Below are 23,340 nucleotides of genomic sequence, written 5' to 3'. Positions count from 1 at the left end.
AGTCTCCTACACCACGACTTACACAAACAAGTAATGTCATAACTGAAAAGCAATGTAAGGTCCAAATGAAATGTTAGGGATCGACAATCATACTCACTGTCATTGGATGTGCAGTAGTTGGGAAGGGTGTTTCATAGACAGCTGTACCTGAACAACAAACCAGAATGTTTAAAGACATTGCTCCTATGTCTAAAACTTTGAAAAATATTAGTTTGTGATTATGCTGAGAGTAAAAGGCGTCACCTCTTTGTGTAGATGTGTTTCTCCTGTTCCCCAAAAAAGCATGCATTGGGGCATTGTGCACAGATACAAAGATATCCAGCCACAGACGGTAAGACAGACAAAGTAAAAAAAGACAATATATTAATACACTGTATATCACCATTGTATGATTTATATATATTACATATTGCATTTAATGCACAGAGCAAAGCAATAATGTGAACAAACCCTATTTTCATCCCTACAAAGACCATTCCAATCCCTGCTGCAGCGATGGCAATTATAACAGCTACTACTATTCCCACTATGGCTCCAACAGACAATCCACTGTGTCCACACGAGCCAGGCACTGTGAAGATAAGTAGCATACAAAGTCACACAGAAGATGTGTTACACATTATATGAATGTGATTAAATATATACTTTAATATGTATAAAGATATACTTTAATGTCTCACAATGTCACATAATATACATAGATAATCTTCAGATTTGTGTATAGCAAAATTACCTCTCTCTCTCTCTCTCTCTCTCTCTCTCTCTCACACACACACACACACACACACACACACACACACACACACACACACACACACACACACACACACACACACACACACACACACACACACACACACACACACACACACACACACAGTAATACCTTTAACAGATAGCTCATAACCCCCCTTGCTTGTTCCTGTAGTGATGCTGTTTGAAGCCGTGCAGATGTAGATTCCACTGTCTTCATAGACACTCTTCTCTTTAATATACGATGCTCCGGTTCCTATCTCATGTGTCCCATTTAATGTCCAGGTGTAGGTGCAGTCAGGAACAGACTCAACTGAGCAGATCAAATTGATCTGATGGACAAACTTTATGGCTCCTCCATTGCCTTCTCCCTTAATGAAAACAGCCTCTGGTCCATCTGAAATATACAGACCATTTTACTAACACATAAATAAAGCAACAACAACAACAACAACAACAACAACAACAACAACAACAACAATAAATAATCATTTAAAAAATATAAATATAAAACCTACAGTTTACTTTCAGTATTCCAGAGGCCTCCACATTACTGATGGGGTTGCTAACTTGGCACGTATAATCTCCTGTGTCTTCTTTCTGTACTGGACTGATGGACACTGTTCTGTTGTCTTCACCGATGGTGACTCTGTCTGGTTCTGGAGACAGATTTCCTCCATTCTTCATCCACTTCCTGGTGGTGATGTTGCCCTTGGCCTCACAGGTTAAGCTCACAGAACTTTTACCTGCTACCAGGGGACCAGGACTACCAGAGATTGTTATGGCAGGATCAGATACCCTTTCTATGAGAAGAATAGAAGAATGTAATGGTTTGTTGATTATAATGCTCGCACAGTTTGGAACTACATCTGCATTGGCAGTTACAACAACCCCAAAATATCCACTTCTTGCCTTATTGAGCTTGTGTGCAAACACGCTTTTTCAAATAATTCTGCATTATGATGACCAAATCTACAGTGTATTAGTCTTCCACCAAGGAGTGTTATGCCAGTATTAGATAGTTAATTGATATATTTAATAAAAGTATGTGAATATACAATTATTGCATTAGATATAGGCCAACAGGGGGGATGTGGAACAGCACACTAATGCACCTGGATCCAGGTTCAAGTCCGGCCTTAACCATTTCCCAGTCCTAGCCATTCACTATCCCACTCGTTTCCTGCCCCGTTTTTCTAATCGTGGCACTGAAAGCTCAAACAAAGTTTTAAAAAGAAAGAGGCCTACATTGTGACAAGTTTAATAAAACAATGGACCCTTTGTCTTATCTCCTGCTGTGAGAAAATACTATTAATCAATTAATCATAGGGCTTACCATACACAGTGATGCTTGTTGGTGATGACAATGTATACCTCAGGGTTTTACTATTATGGACCCAGCAGGAGTATTCTCCACTCTGACTGGCCTGAACATTCTCCAGTCTGAGTTCTGGTCCCTCTTTGCCCAGCAGGGTTCCATTCAGAGCCCACTGGAACTGGGCAGCAGGGCTGGAAATAGACGAGCAGGACAGGACGATAGTAGATCCTGAGCTGTAGAACTCCTCGGCAGGTGTCACTCTAATGTCAGCAGTGTCTGGGCCATCTGTAATTGCAAATTTACTTGCATTACTATACATATAAACCGATTACATTTAGCTAAAACATAGCCTCTACAAAGGTTACTAGGAGTGATATTTCCTGAGCTGTTGGTTATTTACAGTAATAGAGTATGTGTACAAGGCAGAGGCCTGGGGCACTGCTTCTTTTATCGTCGCTGAATGCCTTGCACCCGGGTACTTCAGGGTGAGGATGTGGATGTCAAATACTGGCTATTGGTTTGGGATTGGAACTGCTATGCCTCTATCTAATGAACAGCTGTTTAACCATTAGGCCATGGAACTTCTTTCAGGACTCATTATTATTACATTATAAAACCTATGTAAATACTCAAAATGAAAGTTTAGTTGTTTTAGCTTGAGGCAGCAAACCATTAACATCACTTTCAATCATTTACTTAGGTTGCACAATATGATTTTTAGGTACACCAAGACTCGCACTGACAATATGTTCACTCCTAACCACTCACAACCATGAAAGACAGGACATAATACGGTACTGAAATCATTAATCTAAGAACTAAATTAACCTTCATAAACTTGACTTTGTGTTAATTAATTGTACACTTACAGGCAATGGTCATAGTGACCTCAGAGCTCATTCCAAAGCTGACGATGTTGGATGCATTGCACTTGTATGGCCCAGTATCATAGCGAGTCACACTCTCTATGGTCAGAGTCCCTCCATCACTTCCTGTGACCTCATCACTCCTGTTAAACCATTGGAATGAGGGGGAGGAGCCAGAGGCGGAGCATGTGAGAGTGACAGAGCTGTTGAACTCCACCAGTTCAGTCGGACTGGCCGCTAGTGTCACACCGGAGATTCGCTCTGCAGGGTAAACACAATAGGGATGCACAATGTACAATCATATCTACAATAAAGCCTTCCCATATACAGTAGCTACCAAAGTTGGGCAACTGATTACTTTAGAAACAACTCCATCATGGCAGTATAAATTATGTTACAGAAGCAGAAGACGCTGTTATCCAGCAAATGCCATGGTCTGTACTGTACATAATATTACGTTGCAATACCAGCCACATTAACATTTTCACAATGTTACATTTAAAGTGATAAGGTGCATAATGGATGAATGGCAGAAAAGTTACTGTTTGTATATGTACATAACTCAATGATACATTATTCACAGACTGGTTAATATGTTTACTACAATATCTTTATATGTATCAGAATAATATATCATAATGAAATGCTGCTGCTGCGTCACCTACTTTCAAACAATTTAAAGTGAAATTATATAAAAACGGTTTGTGCACAAACGTTAATTTTGCCTGCACAATCGTGCACAAACGAAGCACAAATGATTCCAACCATTTTCGAGTCATTTGGATGTTAATGGGGTGCTGAGTAACTTAAGGTCAATTAAGGTCACAAAGTTAAATATCTTAAAAACGGTTTGTGCACAAACGCTCATTTTGCCTGCACAAACGTGCACAAACGATGCACAAACAAATCTCAATGTTTTTATCCATATTTTCAACATATGGGGTGCCAACTTCACACAGGTCCTCTACGCTCTCGGAATAGCATAACAAGTGTACTTTTTGGAATCTCTATTTATTTTATCAACATATACGTTTCAGGACGGCAGGTCTTCTCTCTTCAGGGCCTGCAATGTCTGTTTGTGTGTGTGTGTTCAGAGCCGGTTTACATACAGCCTCCCTGTGAATGTAACACTTTAGATTTTAATGTCTGTCACATACTGTACGTAGAGACACTTCTGTTTCACATGTACAGTATTGACATGATTTTCACACACACACACACACACACACACACACACACACACACACACACACACACACACACACACACACACACACACACACACACACACACACACACACGCACACACACACGCACACACACACACACACACACACACACACACACACCCACACCCACACCCACACCCACACACACACACACACACACAAAATATCTCTAACAGATACCGGTATATCAAACTCTCCCTTGCTGAGAAGCATACCAGAATGCAATACTCTGTAGGCTACTTGCGTGATTGTGGTGCTCGCACATTTCTCTAATAATTTAGAGAGATCAATTTAATGTGCATACAGAGACTTGAATTGCAAAAAAATGGCTGGATAAATTGAAGTGACCCCAAACTTTTGATTGATAGTGTAGGCTACATGCATAGTTTGCATTGCTAAAAAAGCAACAACACATTTTTCAGCATTTGTGAACCTACCAACAAAATGATAATCACATATAATACAAACTACAAATAACAATGAGACAGAGACAGAGTTCCTCCATCCTTCATCCACTCCCTGGTAGTGATGAAGCCCTTGGCTTCACAGGTTAAACTCACAGAACTTTTATTTGCTATCAGTTGTTCAGGACCAGACATTGTAATGGCAGGCTCAGATATTCTCTCTGTGACAGGGGAGAAAGAATGGAATACTTTGATGACTATGATGCCCACATTGTTTGGAGCTACAGACTGAGTGAGGAGTGAAAAGGAGGAGCGAGCTGTTAATTAGGGAGCAGAGGTGCAGCCCACTGTGAAAAGCAGGGACAGTGCCATGAAGTACTGAGATGGGCCCTTGAGGACATACAGTCATAGGGTGCAAAAATCAATTGTGTGCCCCTGCAAAATAGTAGATTGTCTGATACCACAGAGAATGTTCTAAAAACAGCTCCTACTGACAGAGATGCAGTGAGATCCAATAGGTAGCATTACTATAATGAAACCATAGAAATGATACCAGAATCATGAACAATCCTGTATGCCCTGTGTCAAAGGAAGCAGACAGTCTCTACTTTAAGACAGACTGGTTAATATAATGAAAAACAGAAATTTAAGAAACAATGAATGATACAGTGTGTGGTACTGAATGTGGTCAGGTACTGTACAATAATTATAACTCTGGCATCTTACCCAGCACTGTGATGCTTGTTGGAGATGATAATTTATACCTCTGGGTTTCACTATTATGGGCCCAGCAGGTGTATTCTCCACTCTGACTGGCCTGAACATTCTCCAGTCTGAGTTCTGGTCCCTCTTTACCCAGCAGGGTTCCATTCAGAGCCCACTGGATCTGGGCAGCAGGGCTGGACTCAGAGGAGCAGGACAGGACGATAGTAGATCCTGAGCTGTAGAACTCAGCTTCAGGTGTCACTCTAACTACAGCATTGTCTGGACCATCTGTAATTACAAATGTACTTGCATTACTATACATAAACCGATTACATTTAGCTAAAACATAGCCTCTACAAAGGTTACTAGGAGTGATATTTCCTGAGCTGTTGGTTATTTACAGTAATAGAGTATGTGTACAAGGCAGAGGCCTGGGGCACTGCTTCTTTTATCGTCGCTGAATGCCTTGCACCCGGGGTACTTCAGGGTGAGGATGTGGATGTCAAATACTGGCTATTGGTTTGGGATTGGAACTGCTATGCCTCTATCTAATGAACAGCTGTTTAACCATTAGGCCATGGAACTTCTTTCAGGACTCATTATTATTACATTATTAAACCTTGTAAATACTCAAAATGAAAGTTTAGTTGTTTTAGCTTGAGGCAGCAAACCATTAACATCACTTTCAATCATTTACTTAGGTTGCACAATATGATTTTTAGGTACACCAAGACTCGCACTGACAATATGTTCACTCCTAACCACTCACAACCATGAAAGACAGGACATAATACAGTACTGAAATGATTGATCTAAGAACTAAATTAACCTTCATAAACTTGACTTCATGTTAATTAATTGTACACTTACAGGCAATGGTCATAGTGACCTCAGAGCTCATTCCAAAGCTGACGATGTTGGATGCATTGCACTTGTATGGCCCAGTATCATAGCGAGTCACACTCTCTATGGTCAGAGTCCCTCCATCACTTCCTGTGACCTCCTCACTCCTGTTGAACCATTGGAATGAGGGGGAGGAGCCAGAGGCGGAGCATGTGAGAGTGACAGAGCGGTTGAACTCCACCAGCTCAGTCTGATTGGCTGCTAGTGTCACATTGGAGATTCTCTCTGGAGGTTAAAAACAACATGGATGTACAATGTACAATCATATCTACAATAAAGCCTTCCCATATACAGTAGCTACCAAAGTTGGGCAACTGATTGCTTTAGAAACAACTGTCTGTACTGTCTGTACTGTACATAATATTACGTCTGCAATACCAGCCACATTAACATTTTAACAATGTTACATTTTCAGTGATAAGGTGCATAATGGATGAATGGCAGAAAAGTTACTGTTTGTATATGTACATAACTCAATGATACATTATTCACAGACTGGTTAATATGTTTACTACAATATCTTTATATGTATCAGCAGGGCCGCTGACAGCTTTGTCTGGGCCCGGGACAAACTCGTGTGGAAAGGCCCCCACATCCAACACATGCAATGTAATGAGGACCTAATTCTGGGCCCCCACGCTCCCTGGGCCCGGGACAAGTGACCCCTTTGTCCCCCTCTGTCGGCATCCCTGCATATCAGAATAATATATCATAATGAAATTGAACTGAATTCATTGAATTAATGCGGCAACAGAGGACGGTCTGATTTGATTGACTATGATGACCATGTTTTGACCCACAAAGTTATCTGCATTATTATTAGTTTCTGTTTATCATTGCAACAATTAAAACAACAACAATAGCAACAGCAGTAGTACATACCAAATACTGTCAGTGTCGCTGCTGCATTGTTTTCCACACCATTAGTGAAAATCTCTATTTTGTACTCCCCAGTGTCACTGAGAGTCAGGTCCCTGAGCACCAGTGTAGCTGTGGTTCCATCCACAGAGGCTCTGGCACGGTAAGTAGGAGATATGGACGCTGGACCACCAACGGCAGTGCATATCTGTATAGTTCCAAAACTCCAGGTGAATGCATCAGGTGTTACAGATGGTGGGTTGATGAGTCTGAACTCCACACTCCCTCCTACTGCTCCATTTAGCGGTCCAATTATTTGATGATTTTCACACAGACACAAGCCTGAAGAATATGTGAAAGTGAAATTATTTAATTGCAATTTAACTCTGGAGCATACGACTTCACTGAATTTGTCGATATGATACACACATATATCTTTAAATCTAAACCATTTAACTGTCATAGCCTGCATCTTTTAATAGCTTATCCCATTGCAAAGACATACAAATTATTTTCAGGGTTTTAATGTAGGCCTATGCCACTTACCAACTGCTGTTAACATCCACACCGTGAAGAAAATCTGTGAATCCATTTAACCTGAGGAGATTAGACCGTGAGCTGCTGTAATACCAAGACTGATATGAAACTTCCTTGAGTTCAGACTCCTGCTGTACTTTACTCCCAAAGACACAGCAGTCTAGAAAGGAGGAAATGGAAACGGAGAGGGAGTTACTGATGCTCTGTTTGGTTACAGGAGACTAAAATATACAGCATTGGGCTTTAGAAATCTTATAGTGGGCTAAAAGGCACCTGCCACAATTAAGTTTATATTATTATCTATATTATTAGGTAACACTGAAGTTGTTTATATATATATTTTATGCTTTTATTTGACAGGACAGTCGAAGATAGTGACAGTAGACAAACCGGGGTCCCTGTGGGTGGGCATGCAAGCCCAAATGTGGGGGGCTTAGCTCAGTGTTTTATTTTAAGCCAAAGATATTTTACTCCACAAAGCTCGACCATAGTAACAGAGGTGTACAAGAACCCAGGCCTTAACTCCCCCCTGGTGGCCACAAAAAGGAAAACCAATTAAAAATCCCAAAAGAAAAAGAGCAGATGGTTTCCTTATAACAGCAAAGAGTAAAGTAGAGCACGTCTTTCTCTTCTGGAAAGTTTCTTATCATTCTTTTTAGCACAACAGCTCATTTGCTCTGCATTAACTTGCTGAATGGGTTCTCAGGTTTTGTTCACGGTGTGGATGCTGACAGTATTGGTAAGTAAAAAAACAACAACAATTAACCTCATGAGTTTTGGGGTATAAACAAAATAGCCTTCTGTGCATCATGTCCAAATAGATAAATTCAAGTAATACAGTTTTGACTTTGCCTTATCTGTTAGGAGTATGCTTGGGTCAAAATCAAAAAGCAGTAGGAGGAAGTGTGGAGTGCAGACTCATCAACTCACCATCTGCTGCCCCTGAAGCATTCACCTGGTTGTTTGGATCTATGGCAATATGCACTGCCATTGCTGATACAGTGGCGATATCTCCTAGTTATCGTGACAGAGCCTCTGTGGATGGAAGCACAGCTACACTGGAGCTCAGGGACCTGACTCTCAGTGACACTGGGGAGTACACTCTAGATATCTCCATCGCTGGAATACAAAGCAATATACAAACAACCCTGAGAGTATTTGGTAATCACATTTTATACATCTCCTGTGTGGTTAGTGCAGAACAGATATTTATTAAGTGTCAGTACTGCATTTTGGCACAGGGCAAGCTGATGTGATTTTACTGTAGGTGTGTTTTACAAGAGTTAGAGCAGCACTGATTTAAACATCAATATTCCAGAAAAATAAAGGAATGTAATTGATTTTATGACATGGCCATCCTCAAATCTGGCAAAATCCAGATTCCTTTTATGTAAAGATGGATCGAATGATGTTGACAGACACAAACTTTACCATCTAGTCTTTGTAAGTGAGTAAGATTCCCCACTGCTTGTTTTTCTTAAAATGGATTTGTTTGCACAGCAAATATTGCAGTAGACAACTAATTGTCAGCAGCAAACTACAGATATGTCGGCCAAATTGTGGACGACGGGACACTGAAACATGCCACAAAAGACAATGTCAAGATTTTGAACAGTAGATATTCAAGGTTAGATGTCAGAGCAAAGCTCAATTTCTTTTTGAATGGAATGACAGAAAAAGCATGCGTTTATTGTTAATATAATTTCAAACAATGTGACCATCATCACAGCTGTGCTTGTTCCCCTCTTTTAACATTTACACAGAAAGGGTATCTGATCCTGCCATTATGATCTCTGGTAGTCCTGATCCCCTGGTAGCAGCGTGCCAAGTCAGCAACCCCATCAGTAATGTAGAGGCCTCTGCAACACTGATTGTGAACTGTAAGTTTTATGTTATTAGGCCTATTATTTTTCGCTGTTGGTGGTGGTGGGGGTGTTAGTGTTGTTGTATTGTTGTTGTGTGTAATATTATTTAATATTATATTCTTTGGTATATGGTGGTTCACATGCATTACGTTTTTGCCATGTAGCCTATTGTTACAGGCGACTATAATGAAGCCTATTTTAACAATGGCCTGTATATTTCAGATGGACCAGAAGCTGTTATCATTAAGGGAGAAGACCATGAAGGAGCAGCAGAGTTTAAAGAGCAGTAGAGTTTGGTCAAAAGATCCATTTGACCTGATCTTCTGAGTCTCAACCTGGCAAGTGGCAGCAGCTACACCTACAATAATAAATAATTAAAAAAAGATTAAAAGTAAAAATTAAAGTAAGATTTCATTTTCCTTGTGTGTTTATGCGCTTAATAAATGTACTACAGCAATACAGCTGCAGTATACACATGTAAGCAGTAAAACTCATTTAATATATTGAATCCTGTAAATTACAGTAATAACTAGAAATGCACCCAGAGTGTGCAGACCTCCGCCAAGGACATTCAGTTTGTTTTTAGACACATACGATATTTGTGTAATGATTTGGTGTCATTTATGCAGGTTTATACACACCATTAGTGTGTTCAGAGAATTTAACAGTGAAGTTGTAACCAAATTCTATCTTTTTTATAATTAGGCCTACCATGTCCTTGATTAACTGTGGTCTGTTTAGTTCACCTGTGATTGTGGTATTGGCAAAGTGCTTGGTCATGCTATAGCCTATTGTGAACTTTTGCTATATTGTGCACTGTGCTATAAATATACTTATTGAAGGTCAGAAGTTGCTACTATTGGTCACATTGTTATAATCATTTTTGATGATTGGCAGCATGCCTTTATTACCATTTAAAATTTCACAGCTAGACTATCTCATCTCACATTTCAAAGACCAGTTAAGTGGAATTAGGCCTACAGCATATTGTCAGTATTAAGTGTGACATCCCTCTCAAAACCGTTGTTTAGTGTGCAATTTTAACAGTCCCGTGTAGCCTTGATATGCGGTGTGCGCAACAGGTAAACCTCAGCCCGCTTTGAGAAAGATTTGTGATCACACTCGAATAGAGCTGTTGCCTGTTAGTGAACGGGATAGCATAATGATTTTGACCAACATGTATAGGCCTAGGCTTAAACAGCCACAGAAGGGAATAAGCATATTTTTTTGCCTACGAGGCACCCTCATGGCCATGTCTTGGCGCTGTCGGCTGAAGCGCATTTACATTTCCTTCCCCGCATTCCTCATTGAACATCACTATTCACCGTTGCTTATCTGTCCACGGCCATCATGCTGTCGGACTGTCTGGTCCCTGTCCATCTCGCAAACAATTTGGGGTTAACTTTACATGTAGAAAAGGCCGTCTAATGAATTTGACCATTGTGACACAGTCAGAAATCCAATAGGCCTAGCCTATTTTTGGTAACGGTAGCCTATTTAATTCGAATTAGTTCAACCTAAACGATTTGCCGGAGTGGTCACTGTCCATCTCGCAAATGCATTGCGAAATTGCACTTCACATGTTTTAACAGCGGTAGGCCTAATTAATTGGACATGATTGTTTGTTAACTTCAGCGAGGGTGTAGGCAACTTTTTAAGTGAAATGCGTTGGAGCTCGCGCAGGCACAGTGCCAGAAAATCAGCTTTGGATGGGCCAGAACATTTTTGGGTGGCACTTCATTAGACCTATAGCCTAACATCACGTCCTCATAACAAAACGTCTGATTTTTACTCGAATGTTATATGTGTGTAAATTCAGTGTTTCCTCATTGTGAAGATTCTCGGATTCTTACGGCCGCGGGGTTAGGGTAGCCCATTCATTAATTTCACAGTCTCGTTGCATTGTCCCACCATCACCAAATAGGGTGGCCATCGGTCCGTTTTTACGACCTGTTCACGACGTCCGTGTGTCCCTCTCTTTGTCTTTCCTTTCCTCCTAGCCTTTTGCTTATGGCCTCAAGATGCGAGGCAACGTCATTGACGCAAACTAGACCTTGACCGTCGGTCGCGTTAAATAAATAAAGCAGTTAAATAAGTTGTTAAAAGGTCATTTATCATCGTGTCAAAGTGAAATTTCTGTAATGCTTTCCTATGAAAAGATATAATCAAAAATCTGCAAAAACTGTGAAGTTGTATTCACTTTTGTGATATACTGTATTACGTTGTGTTATCTCTCTGGCGCTAGCATTTCAAGCTTGGCGGATCCGATCGATTAGCTATCTCGTTCTATGCTAGCGGGCTGACAAGCATCGTACTCTCATACAATGATATTGATACATGAACGATCCAAATACAAATTAGTACACAATGGGGTACACAGAAAACATACAGCCGTCATTTGCTGGGGGTGATTGCCTCTGTCTGGCTGTGTCGAAAAGGCTTCATGCTTATGTGTACAACAGCAGTACACAACCTATCAAGTAGACTAAACCTATCACCTGCATCATGAATAGCGGCCTACTAGCTCTACCTCTCTGCTACTACTAGAGCTACAGAAATAGGAGACACAATCTAAGCACAAACAACGTACCGGTACAAAGAAGGTGCAGATCGGTCTCAATAGAAAAAAAAACAATTCAACCACTCACCTTTGTCTGCGTCATCCACAAACTGCTGGTGCTCCGTGGGAATCGTCAGCCTTCAGAAACCTAATAATTAGCACTCCAAGTTATATTTATGTATCGGTAGTTATTACAGCTCCGTCGTTAGAGTTGCATTATTACTGGACTATGGCGTGTAAACGCACGAGTGAGCCCGTTCTCGCTGCACAGACAGAGGACTTGCTCCCGCTGTCAAGCCATGCCTCTGATTGGTCCCATGGAAAGCGATAACTTGCCAATAAGCGGTGTTTTGATTGGCTGTCACCCTATGACCCCACCCCCCGTCAAAAGAGGGCCAAAATTCGTAGACTTGTAAAAGCGATCCACACTTGTGTGCTTGCAGCTCCGAGCAGAGAGATGTTTGAAAGCATGGCAAAATAGATTCACATCAGTGATGCGCGGGCCGATGAAAAAACAAGACACACCCGACCGCTGTTTTCCCTATTCCGCCCGTTGCCCTGCCCGCAAGAAAATATTCATGAAAAATATTGACCCGACACGCTTCCCGACCCGCTTTTAAAAACAGTAGCCGTGCGTCTTATGAACACCCTAGTGTCATTGGCAACGCACAATCACGTCAATAAAGGTCTCCGAGGGGTCTGGGAACACTTCACATCACAGAAAATGTTGAGCTGCAGGTCTAAGTTCGCTTAAATGGTTGATAGGCAGGCTATGAAAACACCCATAGTGGCAATGTAGCCTACAACACTTTATCTTCTTTTGGTTTGGTAGGCTACTCCTCTGCTCTGTCCTTTTCCTGAACTGAAATTGGTTTCGCTTTTTCCTATCCCGAAAGCCAAGGCTACCCCCTCCTTCACCAGGAAACCAAGCGGTTCATTTGGGAGTTTGGGAAAGATTATCGCGTCACACAAACCACAAAGTCAACCTGCGCTGCCTGGTGCCACTATAGGCAACGCCTATCTTTCTAGCACAAATGATCATTTAGCCCACACAAAGCGTGAACTCTCGTATGATCACATAGGCTGCAGGGCCCTTCTCAACTGATTGACAGTTGCACTCACGATGCAATAACGCAACATGCCCTGTCCAACAAAATGTAGCCTATGTTGAATAGATAACATGTGTTTGTCTGTTACCCAGACTACCAAGTTTGATCTTCATACAATGCTATTTTATTATTTAGGCTATTTATTAGCCTATTTATTTATTTTAAGTGGCGAGGGCATTGTTCTTCCACTGTAGGCTAAATTACTCAAATGAGCACTGCATTCAAAGGGAATAGGCTAATAATTTGGACATTGTATAGGATATAGCCTAGTAGCCTATTCTATTTCGACAATGTAGGCATAGCCACTCGAATCCCTAGCTGTGGAGGAAATTAATCTGTAGGTTGGTGAGCAGACGGAGCCAGCCGTCAAGTGGATTGCCTCGTAGTCGTGGTACGACACAGGAAATGAAAACAAACTCTGTAAGCAACACATGAGTGCGAAACCATTACAATTGTATAAGAAAATATATAGGCTATATCCATCACTGCACTGTTTAGAGAGCACCCTCTGTGTTCTTCAAAATGCACTCAATGGTTGCACCTGCACAGTTGCGCGCAGAGGATTCGGCCGACGCAGGAGCCTCAGCAGTCTCTTGCAGAGCTCGTAGCACCATCGTAGTTATTCAGCCATATAAACTTTGATCTATTTCGCAAAAAATGTCCCTGTCTGCTAAAGTAAACTATAGCCTATTGGCTATAGCCTACTTTAAAATTCGGCATCATTTCAAAGGTCCTGACCTGACCGACCGCATCCGACCCGAATTTCATTAAAAATAATATTTCATAACCCGTGTCTGCGGTCGACCGCGGTTAACTGCAAGCGCCCACTGATTTCGGGTCAGCTCACGCATCACTGATTCACATATAAAGTACTGTGCATCATGTAGTTGAGTTTTTTCAGCTAACACTGAGTAGGATCACCAGAGTCATTGGTATGAAATGAATGCAGTCTCAGTGACACTACGACTTACACAAGCAGGTAAGTAATGTCATAACTGAAAAGCAATATGGTCCAAATAAAATTTTAGGATTAGGCAAATGTATCCAAAACATACTCTGTCATTGGATGTGCAATAGTTGTGAACGGTGTTTCATAGACAGCTGTACCTGAACAACAAACCAGAATGTTTAAAGACATTGCTCCTATGTCTAAAACATATTAGTTTGTGATTATGCGAAGAGACAACATGGTTAAAAGGCGTCACCTCTTTGTGTAGATGTGTTTTTTTTCCTTTTGAAATTGAAATTCACAGTAATTAATTGAGTAATGCCATAATATGAACACTAGGTGGTGGTGTTTTACTGTATGTACTCTCAATGGGTGGTGTAGATTAAATTCAAAGAAATTCAAGGTAATGACAAAATGGGAACATGGTGCTATATATTTATCAGCAGACATGTGGACTCGAGTCCAGTGACTTGGACTCGAGTCTGACTCGAGTCAGCATGTGTGAAGACTTGCGACTTGAAATGTCAAGACCAGAGAGGACTTGCGACTCGACTCGACTTGCACGCCTTTGACTCGGGACTCGACTTGGACTTGACAGTTGTAACTTTCAATGACTTGGCGTGACTTGCCATGTTGGGTCTAAAAAAAAGTCCAAGTCCAACCCTTGTTTTCAGAATGCAACAGCCCGCCCACATTCTTTGTTTGAATCACGTCATTGTCCTAAGCGGTGCTATGCCATTGGCGGCCGGACGCGGCTGGCCTGGACGCGTCGACCAGCGGCAGTGAAACACCATTTGCGAGTCTCCAGAACAAATATAGCCTACATTTCAAACCCCAACTCATTTTGCATTCTTAATAGGGTAGGCTATGGAAGTTTGCACTGTGATCAACAAATATTTTCTATCAATGTTGTAGGAAGTGTGTGTGGTGGGGCGCTGTGATGTGCAACACGCGTCTGTAGGCTACACACGTGAAGCTTTCTCGCCCCTCGCTTACGACAGAAATTCAGTGAGAACCAAGCTGTCTAAATAGTTTAGCTAAATGGTGATGGACATTGATTGTTGAACATTAGGCTATTTAAGCAGTTGAAATAAAAAAGCACACACTGACATAACCGAACCACAGGACTTAATCTATTGTTTTATAAAAGAGTACGCCTATCCGTTTTGCTTTCCCTGTCCTTTATGAATGCGCTTGCCTTCAGCCCCCGAAGGCTGTTACAGTAGGCTATGTTCCGCTCCCATGCTTGCGAGTCAGTCACTTCAAAGTGAAGTGCAGCCTTGCGAATAATTTCCACCATCGTGGACAAAACCACGTTATGATGGATATGTGGCGAGGTAAACGTTACGAATATGGCCTGCTTTTAAGTTTCCCCCAACCCAGGATGTGTCCGTAGGCTATGGCTTGATATCCCAGGGCTATTTCACGACCACAACTCCACGCACTGAAAATGCATGTTAAACTCGCGGTTCTTAGTCTAGAAAGAGTAGGCCTAACCTCTCTGTAACATTCTTTGCATTGACCACTGACCAGCCACCATCGGTCGAGTATTAGAATCAATACAAAAAAGACACGTTTATACATGTCTTAGTCTTCCAGCATGCAATCGAAAATATGCGAGCAGAGAACACTTGGTCTTGCATCCATCAAAAGAGCTCCACCGGTTGCCTACTTTAGATGCTGGGTGAATTCCAAAGGGAAATAATTTAGCCTATAGCCTATTCATGACAGTCTTGCAAAGAGACAAGACAAACGACCAAAATTGTCAAATAATTGGTCAAGGCGCGAGATGAGGAATACTTCATGGCTATTGGGAAAAACTTTGAAGAAACTAAGCGCAACACTGCTTCCCGCGAAGCTTGCGCGTGAGGGCTATAAACAAGCTATGCGCCCGAACCTCACTGCTTGTTGTTCGATGACTTGAATCGAAACATTTCTAAGGACATCGGGGCTATCTTTGATTCCTGGAATACCGCCTCAGCCAGCTGAATGCAGAGTAGCAGTGTCCCATGTGTCAAATGGTAAGATAATGCCATACCTGTTCCTTGAAAGTTTTAAAACTCAGCCTTGACACACTATCATGTCAGCCACATCAGTTCAAACGCAATCTTTAATGCAGCCTATCGTGAAGTTTAGCCTAAATGTAATGCGAGGTAGAGGTTGCAAGCTACTGCTGAGCAGCGCAAGACATGGCATGGGTCGGCTCCCGTGGATAAAAAAGTTCCCTCTCGCGTGCTGCTCCCAGCCCAATCCTTGCGCGCGCGAACCTTGTATCTCGTGGTGTCGACACCGCTTTATCTTATGTTTCTCACAGTTCGAACTGCTTTGTTTGGTATTTTGGGGGAGTTTGGAGTCGCAATTACCGCTGCTTGGAAATGACACGTTAGAGCTACACGACGCCAGCACTGGAGAACTGGGATGTAACCCTGTTTTCCAAATTAACAAAAATTAGGAAACATAGAAGCAGAACTTTGTTTGGCTACAATCTATGACCTGGACGGTGAACTTAATCTTTTTGAAGAGGCATGAACAGTACAAGTGCCTTTGTGTGGGAGGAGAGGGCGATTGGGGACATCAGGGAGACGAGAGTATGGCGCGAGGCGCATATTCGTTCGGGAAAAATGAGAGCGAAATGTTGGATAGGGCATTACACACCTTCCTTCTTCCTACATAGAAGCGCAGAACAAGGTTGCCTCGTTGCCATAACTGACATTCTGCAGCGCTAACGCCATGTTTAATTGACAGCGTGCTGGCGAATAGTCTAGTAGCCTAATACAATTAAAGGTGGGATAGGAGATGTTTTTCTGGCACATTTTTTACCATATCATCTGAAAAACTCCTCATGACGCCATAGCACCCATTGAAATAGAATGTTTGGGAAAAAAACGAAATCTTTTGGTCCAGTGTAGAGGGCGTAGTCAGAAGAAAACGGCAACCAATAGAAGTAATACTCATCATCACTTCTATTGGTTTCTGACACGTCCATCAACCGCCAGCACTCACCCCTCCTCCCTGCGCGTTCACCGACTCGTGAACTTGACCGACCCCGCCCCCATCATTCATGCACACGCGACAAGGCTCATCATCACTCGGCTAGTAGCAAGGTAACGAGAGTTAGCAGCAGGCTGAGCTAATACTACTTGGAAACTTAAGTGGCTTTTGCAGAGCTACAGGAAGAACTTTGGCTTCTGGAAGACTGGACTAACCATGTCAGGATAACATACTCCCTTGGATTATAGTCATCGGACTCGCAAGACCAGACTCCAACACGGGCTGAAAATTGAAATGGGACCTGACACTCTTGGACACAGATGTCGGCTACGGCAGCGGCTTCAAATACGCTTTGGTGACCATATTTCTAATCGAGAGGTGAGATAATATATTTGTCTGTATAATATTTTGTGAATTGGTTTAGGACACAGTGGTGTCTTTTTTTAAGCAAGTATCCATTGAGAGGGGTCAGAGGATTAGCTCAAGCTCCAACATATCTAGCTGCTACCTCAATCGCTTTATTTTTTGTGTTTTCCCCCCCTGTGGCATGTATTCTGTGCACATGAACACGTTTTCAGAATTGCTATGTGTAACTCAGACGGTTACTCTTGTGTGTTTTGCTGCTAGTTGTGCGAACGAGCCAGACAAACCAGCTGGGAGGAGGACGGAAGCACCCCTTCTCCATCCGCGTTCAGTTGCTAAATACGGATTCATCCCGTAGTAAGTAACCTACCATGTTTACGCACACATTACTTTGACCAGCAAAGCCCATGTCTTTCTAGTGGTTTACAAAAATATATCGTTTGCATGTTTTGCTTTGGTACGTCTCTGTTGTATGACTCTGGTAATAGTAGCAAGCACAAGCACAACCTGTTCGCCGCTCCAGCATTGCAAAATAGATTGCCTTGGGTTTTCAAATGTTTACATGATTGTGGGTGTAATGTTGTTAACTCGCTGATGTCGTTTTTGAGAAGACGGTAGTTTTGCATTTGATAAATACCACCTAATGACCATGACGGCTACACGGCAGATCTTTATTGTGATGGCTACACTGAATGATCACATGGAGATGCCGGTACATTATTTGTTTTACCCTGGTTATATTGAAATGTTCTGCTTTGTCCATTCCAAGGTGTGGTGTTTTCCATAGCTGTTCCTTGCTCCTGTATCACAACATATCAAGGCTGCCAAGTAAATGAAGAATGAATCACCGCACACTGGTTGTTTATTTTATTCATGTTTGTGGGTGTAATTTCGTCCATTTGCAGATACTACTATCCTTTTTGGAATGATCTGCCTTTGAAAAACAATGGTTCTATCTGACAAAAGCGAACAGATCCTGTAGTTGTAATTGATACACTAAATCAGTGTTTCTCAACCTTTTTTTAGGCGAGGCACCCTTTCAATTCATGAAAAATTTCAAGGCACCCCAAACCAACTAGCCATATAGCATCACATCCGATACCACACAAGCTTAGAATGTAACACATTTGGAGACACACAACCTAGTCGCACGACCTACGTTCAAAGTTGCAGCTGGGGTGACCAATATTTACTTTATTGTGCGTAAATGGCAGATCAAAGATTCCACTGACTAACATTAACTTATCAATTTTGACAAATATGTTTTATGTTATATAATTTATTTATCAGTCACGTTTCCGCGGCACCCCTGAGGGGGCCCTACGGCACCCCAGGGTGCCCCGGCACCCCTGTTGAGAAACACTGCACTAAATTATGATATTCCTATGTGTGCGCGCGCACGCGCCAAGTTTTCAATTCAACACACTGGGACACTTTTCAGTCTTTGAGGTTGCTGGAATCAACACAGACTACCTCCATGCACCTTATCAGAACACTTTGCATGTTTTTGTATACTTGTCCCCTTTGTGTATCGCTGCTAATCTTTCTCTTTCTAGGTTCTGTTGGTTGCATGCAGATTGTGCCAGATGATTTATCTGTCTATGGTCTAAGCATGGGCTCTGTGCTAATATGCAATTTGTGCTCTTTTTTCCCTCAGGTCAACAGCAGACAGGGTCCTTCCACAACCACATACTTATGCCAGTAAAAGCCACAGCTTTTCTCCTCCAATCCAAGAAGCCTGGACTGCAGTCACCATCTCAACACACCAACCAAGAGAAAGGCGGATGGCTCAATTCAGTATGTAGTTCTGCAAATATTCTCAAAGGTCTTCACAGCCCCCCATGGTGCTGAATGCATTTACATTTATTTGTGTAAGGTAAAAACAATGCTGATTACAGAACATAACTAGGGCCATGAATGAAATTTGAGGTAGCAGCCAGCCATCACCTGATGGTGAGAGGTGGTCCTAAGATCAGAGAGAAGCAGGTTGAAATCCCATCCTTACCTCTCCCTACCTACACCTCCATCCACAGCTGAAGTGCACTTGAGCAAGGCACACAAGTCCACTTAGGTCCTGGGACTGTAGCCAACACCCTGTAAAACCCTGCTGTGTAATTTGATGTAATGAAGCCCTAATATAGTCTAACACATTGCTTGTTACAGATATGGAAAATTGCACAATAAAAGTTCCAGGACATGAAGGCTGCATACTGTGAACGTCAACCTTCAGGGCACCGTCCTGCGCAGAAGACTTTCTACCCTAAGAGGGATGGCTGACCGCAGACACTCACAACCAGGTGAGCCCAGATAAAGGAGTTATTTTTGGTGTCCCTGCCCCAACAACCCAGGTTACTTACATTTAAAATGTCACTGGAGCTACTGTCAGATATGTGATTTCTAATTCTGTTTATCTTTTTACAGCACAGACGCCTCCAACCTCAGACTAGGCTCTTCACAGTTGCTGCACTTACCCACCTTCCCAGAGTTTTTGTGTGGTAATGACAACTGTAAATATAGTATAAAGTAATGTATCTAGTGTCATGTGTAATACATTGTTTAAATTGTCCATACATTTCAATGACAGTAAATATTGGTGGACACAATTTGACTGTGTGGCTTTTTTTTTTATTCATTCTCTGACTGAAAATGCATGGTTACATAATTTATATATTCCACAAGACCACAATCAGAAGATTATTTGACAGGTTGCATTTATTTTCTATGTATGAAAAAAACAATGGTAACAAGACAAACGTGGTTCCAAACCAAAAAGGTGAGATGTACAGATGAATGCTCCTACAGATAATGAAAAATAATAAAAGTCTGCACACTGCCGGTTTGTGTGTTTTATACCGTACTCTGTATAAACCTTTTTATATTGCTCTAGTGGAGCAGGGTAACCCTGGCTAATCCTGGGTATTGTACTGTGTATTACAACGTCAGCCCTGTTCAAGTGCCCCATACTGTCTGTAGGCTACATGCCTGAAGAGACAGTTTCTCTCACCTGGTCCTACATCAGCCCAAAGTCTTATCAAAACTGAGAACACCACAGCATTTCCTTTCAATGTTCATGGGCATCTCCTTACAGATTGCGCAGAGGCGCCAGGTTGGTTGTGCTACTGGGCTGTGACTGAGGACCAGATGTCATGTGCCAGGTCGAACATCAAACTGGGGTCACGGGTCAGGGCACGCTGCAGTAACCGATGGGATTGCTTCAAATTCAATGATTGAATCAAGGCCTGCAAAGCAATAAATACATTTTATGTAGTGCATTTTCTATTTGATGATGGGGACTAAATAACTCTATTGACAATAAGACCAATATGGACATAAGCAATCATTATTGTGTATATAAATAAAGATGTGCCAATTATATGCATACAACGTTTTCAGTCAATTTCTTACAACTGGTGTTGTGCCAGGGGTTACACAGATGTATGAAGTAGATGGGCTTTTATGGATGTACTTGAACTACCACTGGTGTTGTGTACCTACAACCATGTAATATCACACTACTACTCATCGGAGTAGAAATATTGTAATGGTTATCACAACAGGTGTACTCGTGTTGCGATATAGAGTACATCCGTTATGATAACAGCCATTACAATACTTACACATCTGGAGGAATACAGCAGGACATAATGTTATTGAGGGATGAATGTACATCCTTACAGTTAGCAGGGCGTCAATTCTGTTGGAGTCTCCCTAATCAATACCCCCGACCTCTGCTGCGTCTATCTTCCTCCTCCTCCATCTCTGGCCATCGGTCCTACTGGGCTGTTAGGTCGTTATGATTGTGATGGGCCAGGAAAGTCAGAGCTGGAGCTCTCGTGGTCGTGGAAGGTCTAAAGCATATGAAAATATCGTCAGCCAAAACAATTTCATAAGCGTTGATCAGTTCGGTTGTTTTTCTTTACTCCCTCTGTCCCTGTGTCTGCGCGTGCGACAACCCAAGTGAAATCTGAAGTCATAGCCTAAAACACTACGGATTGTGGTGTCGGGTATATATAAATACAATAGTAAAATGTATACTGCGGTACACATCTGTCAAAATAAATCCATGTGTCAGTACTGTAGCTACTGGCTAGAACTACTGTCTAGGGATGACAGTACAGTATAGCATCTGTCATCAGTGTTAGGAAGTTAGAATGAGATATCTAAGTAACACGTATCAAGTCAAGTTCAATAACTAATCTAGTATACATCTACTGTCATCAATATTTCTTGAAATGGCAACCATGACGGCCTGTGCGTTTATTGTGATGTTGAACATTCTTACCGTAGCCGGAGACAGTGCCATGGCTGGAAGTTAGCTTGGCTAATCGATTTGTCGTGGCTTCTAGCCCGCCCCCGCCTCGTGAGCTCTCGTGGGTTCCCGGGATAATCCGAACACTTGACAGACTGCATGCGCGTTCATGTGTTTTGAAGGCGTGGCTTTGAGGGGAGGGCTGAAGGGAGAGGCGGGCTGTGTATTTTCAAAAATATAGCTCACAGGAACCGTTTTTCAAAGATCTCCAACCCTACCTTTAACACAACGTGGATTAATGACTGTGCAAACGAAGTTCTAGTTAACTTGGACTGTGACGCAGTAAAAATGGTTGGTGATGGGCCATTGCGGCGAGAATGTGAGGGGGAAAGCGACAATGCCGATATCAGCTTCAACAATAGTAGAGTAGAATAGAGTAGTAGAGTAACTTTATTGATCCCCAGGGAATTTAATCCAACTAACTAGGCCTACTTTGTCCTCATTTCTTAGCCCATGTGGACAAGTGTCTACTAGGCTAAATACTGTTGGCACGTAGCCTACAGCAGACTATAGCCTAGTGCTGCACTATGCATGTGCTCATTGGTGGGTTCACAGTTATGACACTGTCAATGCTCAGCTTTTGGTTCACAGATAATGGGATGAAGTGAACATCATGGACCAGCTGAGACAGGGCTGCCTGCTGAGCTGTGCTGTTCACTCATCATCCTGTCTCACATGTGTAGCCCCACCCCCCATACGCGCACACACACACACACACACACACACACACACACACACACACACACACACACACACACACACACACACACACACACACACACACACACACACACACACACACACACACACACACTGGGCTCAATTTAAAAAAAGGAAATTGATTACCCCTGCTGTATGTCATATCTTGATGAGAATGGTGAGCTTAATATGGTACCTTAGGGAAAATGGCGTATTTTAAAGCCAAACCAAAATGTTTACATTAGTCGCGTGTTACACTACAGTAAAGAGAGGGGGGAGGGTGGGTAGCACCTGTAAGACATGAATAGGCTACTACTTTCACCCTTGGCCTTTGTGGGTAAATTCAAACATAGTACGCTGAAAGTGTGAATCCGCGTTTTCAGGTCGGAAGTGTAATATGCCCCCCTAATGTCTTGACAAAACCTTCCAGCCAAAGCTGTCAGCGGCCCTGCCTGTGCTCCTAGTGAAAAAGTTAACCATAGTCCTGTCCTTAGCGTTATGATGCTAGAGTCTATATAACTTACAACCTTGACTAGATATGACCGGCCCACCACCAAGACCAGGGTGGAGTAGTGGAATAGGTTTATGCCATCAGATGATGGAACGGACACACACATACGCACACATTCTTGCAAACAGGACTATTTGCCCACTGGACAGTAAATATTTGGCATATGATTGCTCCTTTGTTTAAGTACAAATTCACATGAAATGTATTTTTATGTGAAAAAAAATATGAAATTAAATGTCATTTTACATACACAGCACAAGCAGTAGTTTGGTTTAGACTGATTTCTCAGCAACTGTTTTAGTAATTGTCATCTTTTTACTCAGGTCTCATTATTATACTAATTAATTTATGATCGAAATTGTGATTGCAAATAGAAAATCCCTTTGTGACTTGTTAAGGACTTGAAAAAAA

General features: G+C 42.0%; 1 protein-coding gene and 2 long non-coding RNA genes across 4 annotated transcripts; 1 reads left to right on the top strand and 2 right to left on the bottom strand.

Annotated features, from left to right (window-relative positions):
- Positions 1 to 239: 239 nt before the first annotated feature.
- Positions 240 to 7,628, bottom strand: LOC134449762 (carcinoembryonic antigen-related cell adhesion molecule 5-like). Its single transcript, XM_063199871.1, has 10 exons — positions 7,583 to 7,628; positions 7,061 to 7,378; positions 6,146 to 6,403; positions 5,297 to 5,563; positions 2,941 to 3,198; positions 2,090 to 2,356; positions 1,272 to 1,556; positions 887 to 1,150; positions 468 to 571; positions 240 to 266 (listed from the first exon to the last, which is right to left on the bottom strand). Exons 1-10 carry the CDS (start codon positions 7,626 to 7,628, stop codon positions 240 to 242), a joined length of 2,094 nt encoding a protein of 697 aa, XP_063055941.1.
- Positions 7,629 to 17,767: 10,139 nt separating this feature from the next.
- LOC134448479 (uncharacterized) lies at positions 17,768 to 20,387 on the top strand. Of its 2 annotated transcripts, none has more exons than XR_010034775.1 (3): positions 17,768 to 18,267; positions 19,068 to 19,707; positions 19,832 to 20,387. It is a non-coding gene; the product is annotated as an uncharacterized LOC134448479 (long non-coding RNA). The 2 variants fall into 2 exon arrangements; XR_010034776.1 differs by lacking the exon at positions 17,768 to 18,267 and having other exon boundaries at positions 18,933 to 19,207; positions 19,574 to 19,707; positions 19,832 to 19,983.
- Positions 20,388 to 20,444: 57 nt separating this feature from the next.
- On the bottom strand, positions 20,445 to 21,927 carry LOC134448478 (uncharacterized). Its single transcript, XR_010034774.1, has 3 exons — positions 21,693 to 21,927; positions 21,086 to 21,258; positions 20,445 to 20,649 (listed from the first exon to the last, which is right to left on the bottom strand). It is a non-coding gene; the product is annotated as an uncharacterized LOC134448478 (long non-coding RNA).
- Positions 21,928 to 23,340: the final 1,413 nt, after the last annotated feature.

Source organism: Engraulis encrasicolus, chromosome 5 (genome assembly GCF_034702125.1).
Source record: "Engraulis encrasicolus isolate BLACKSEA-1 chromosome 5, IST_EnEncr_1.0, whole genome shotgun sequence".
In the NCBI taxonomy this organism is placed as follows: Eukaryota; Metazoa; Chordata; class Actinopteri; order Clupeiformes; family Engraulidae; genus Engraulis; species Engraulis encrasicolus.
This window is presented reverse-complemented; position numbering and strand designations above follow the sequence as displayed.

Bases quoted from the DNA above. Each gene is read 5' to 3' on its own strand.
- LOC134449762 (XM_063199871.1), bottom strand. From the start codon at position 7,628: ATGGATTCACAGATTTTCTTCACGGTGTGGATGTTAACAGCAGTTG. The intron at 7,379-7,582 runs GTAAGTGGCATA...CATATTCTTCAG, and splicing joins GTGGATGTTAACAGCAGTTG to GCTTGTGTCTGTGTGAAAAT. The intron at 267-467 runs GTAGGGATGAAA...TTTGGGGAACAG, and splicing joins CAGGGATTGGAATGGTCTTT to GAGAAACACATCTACACAAA.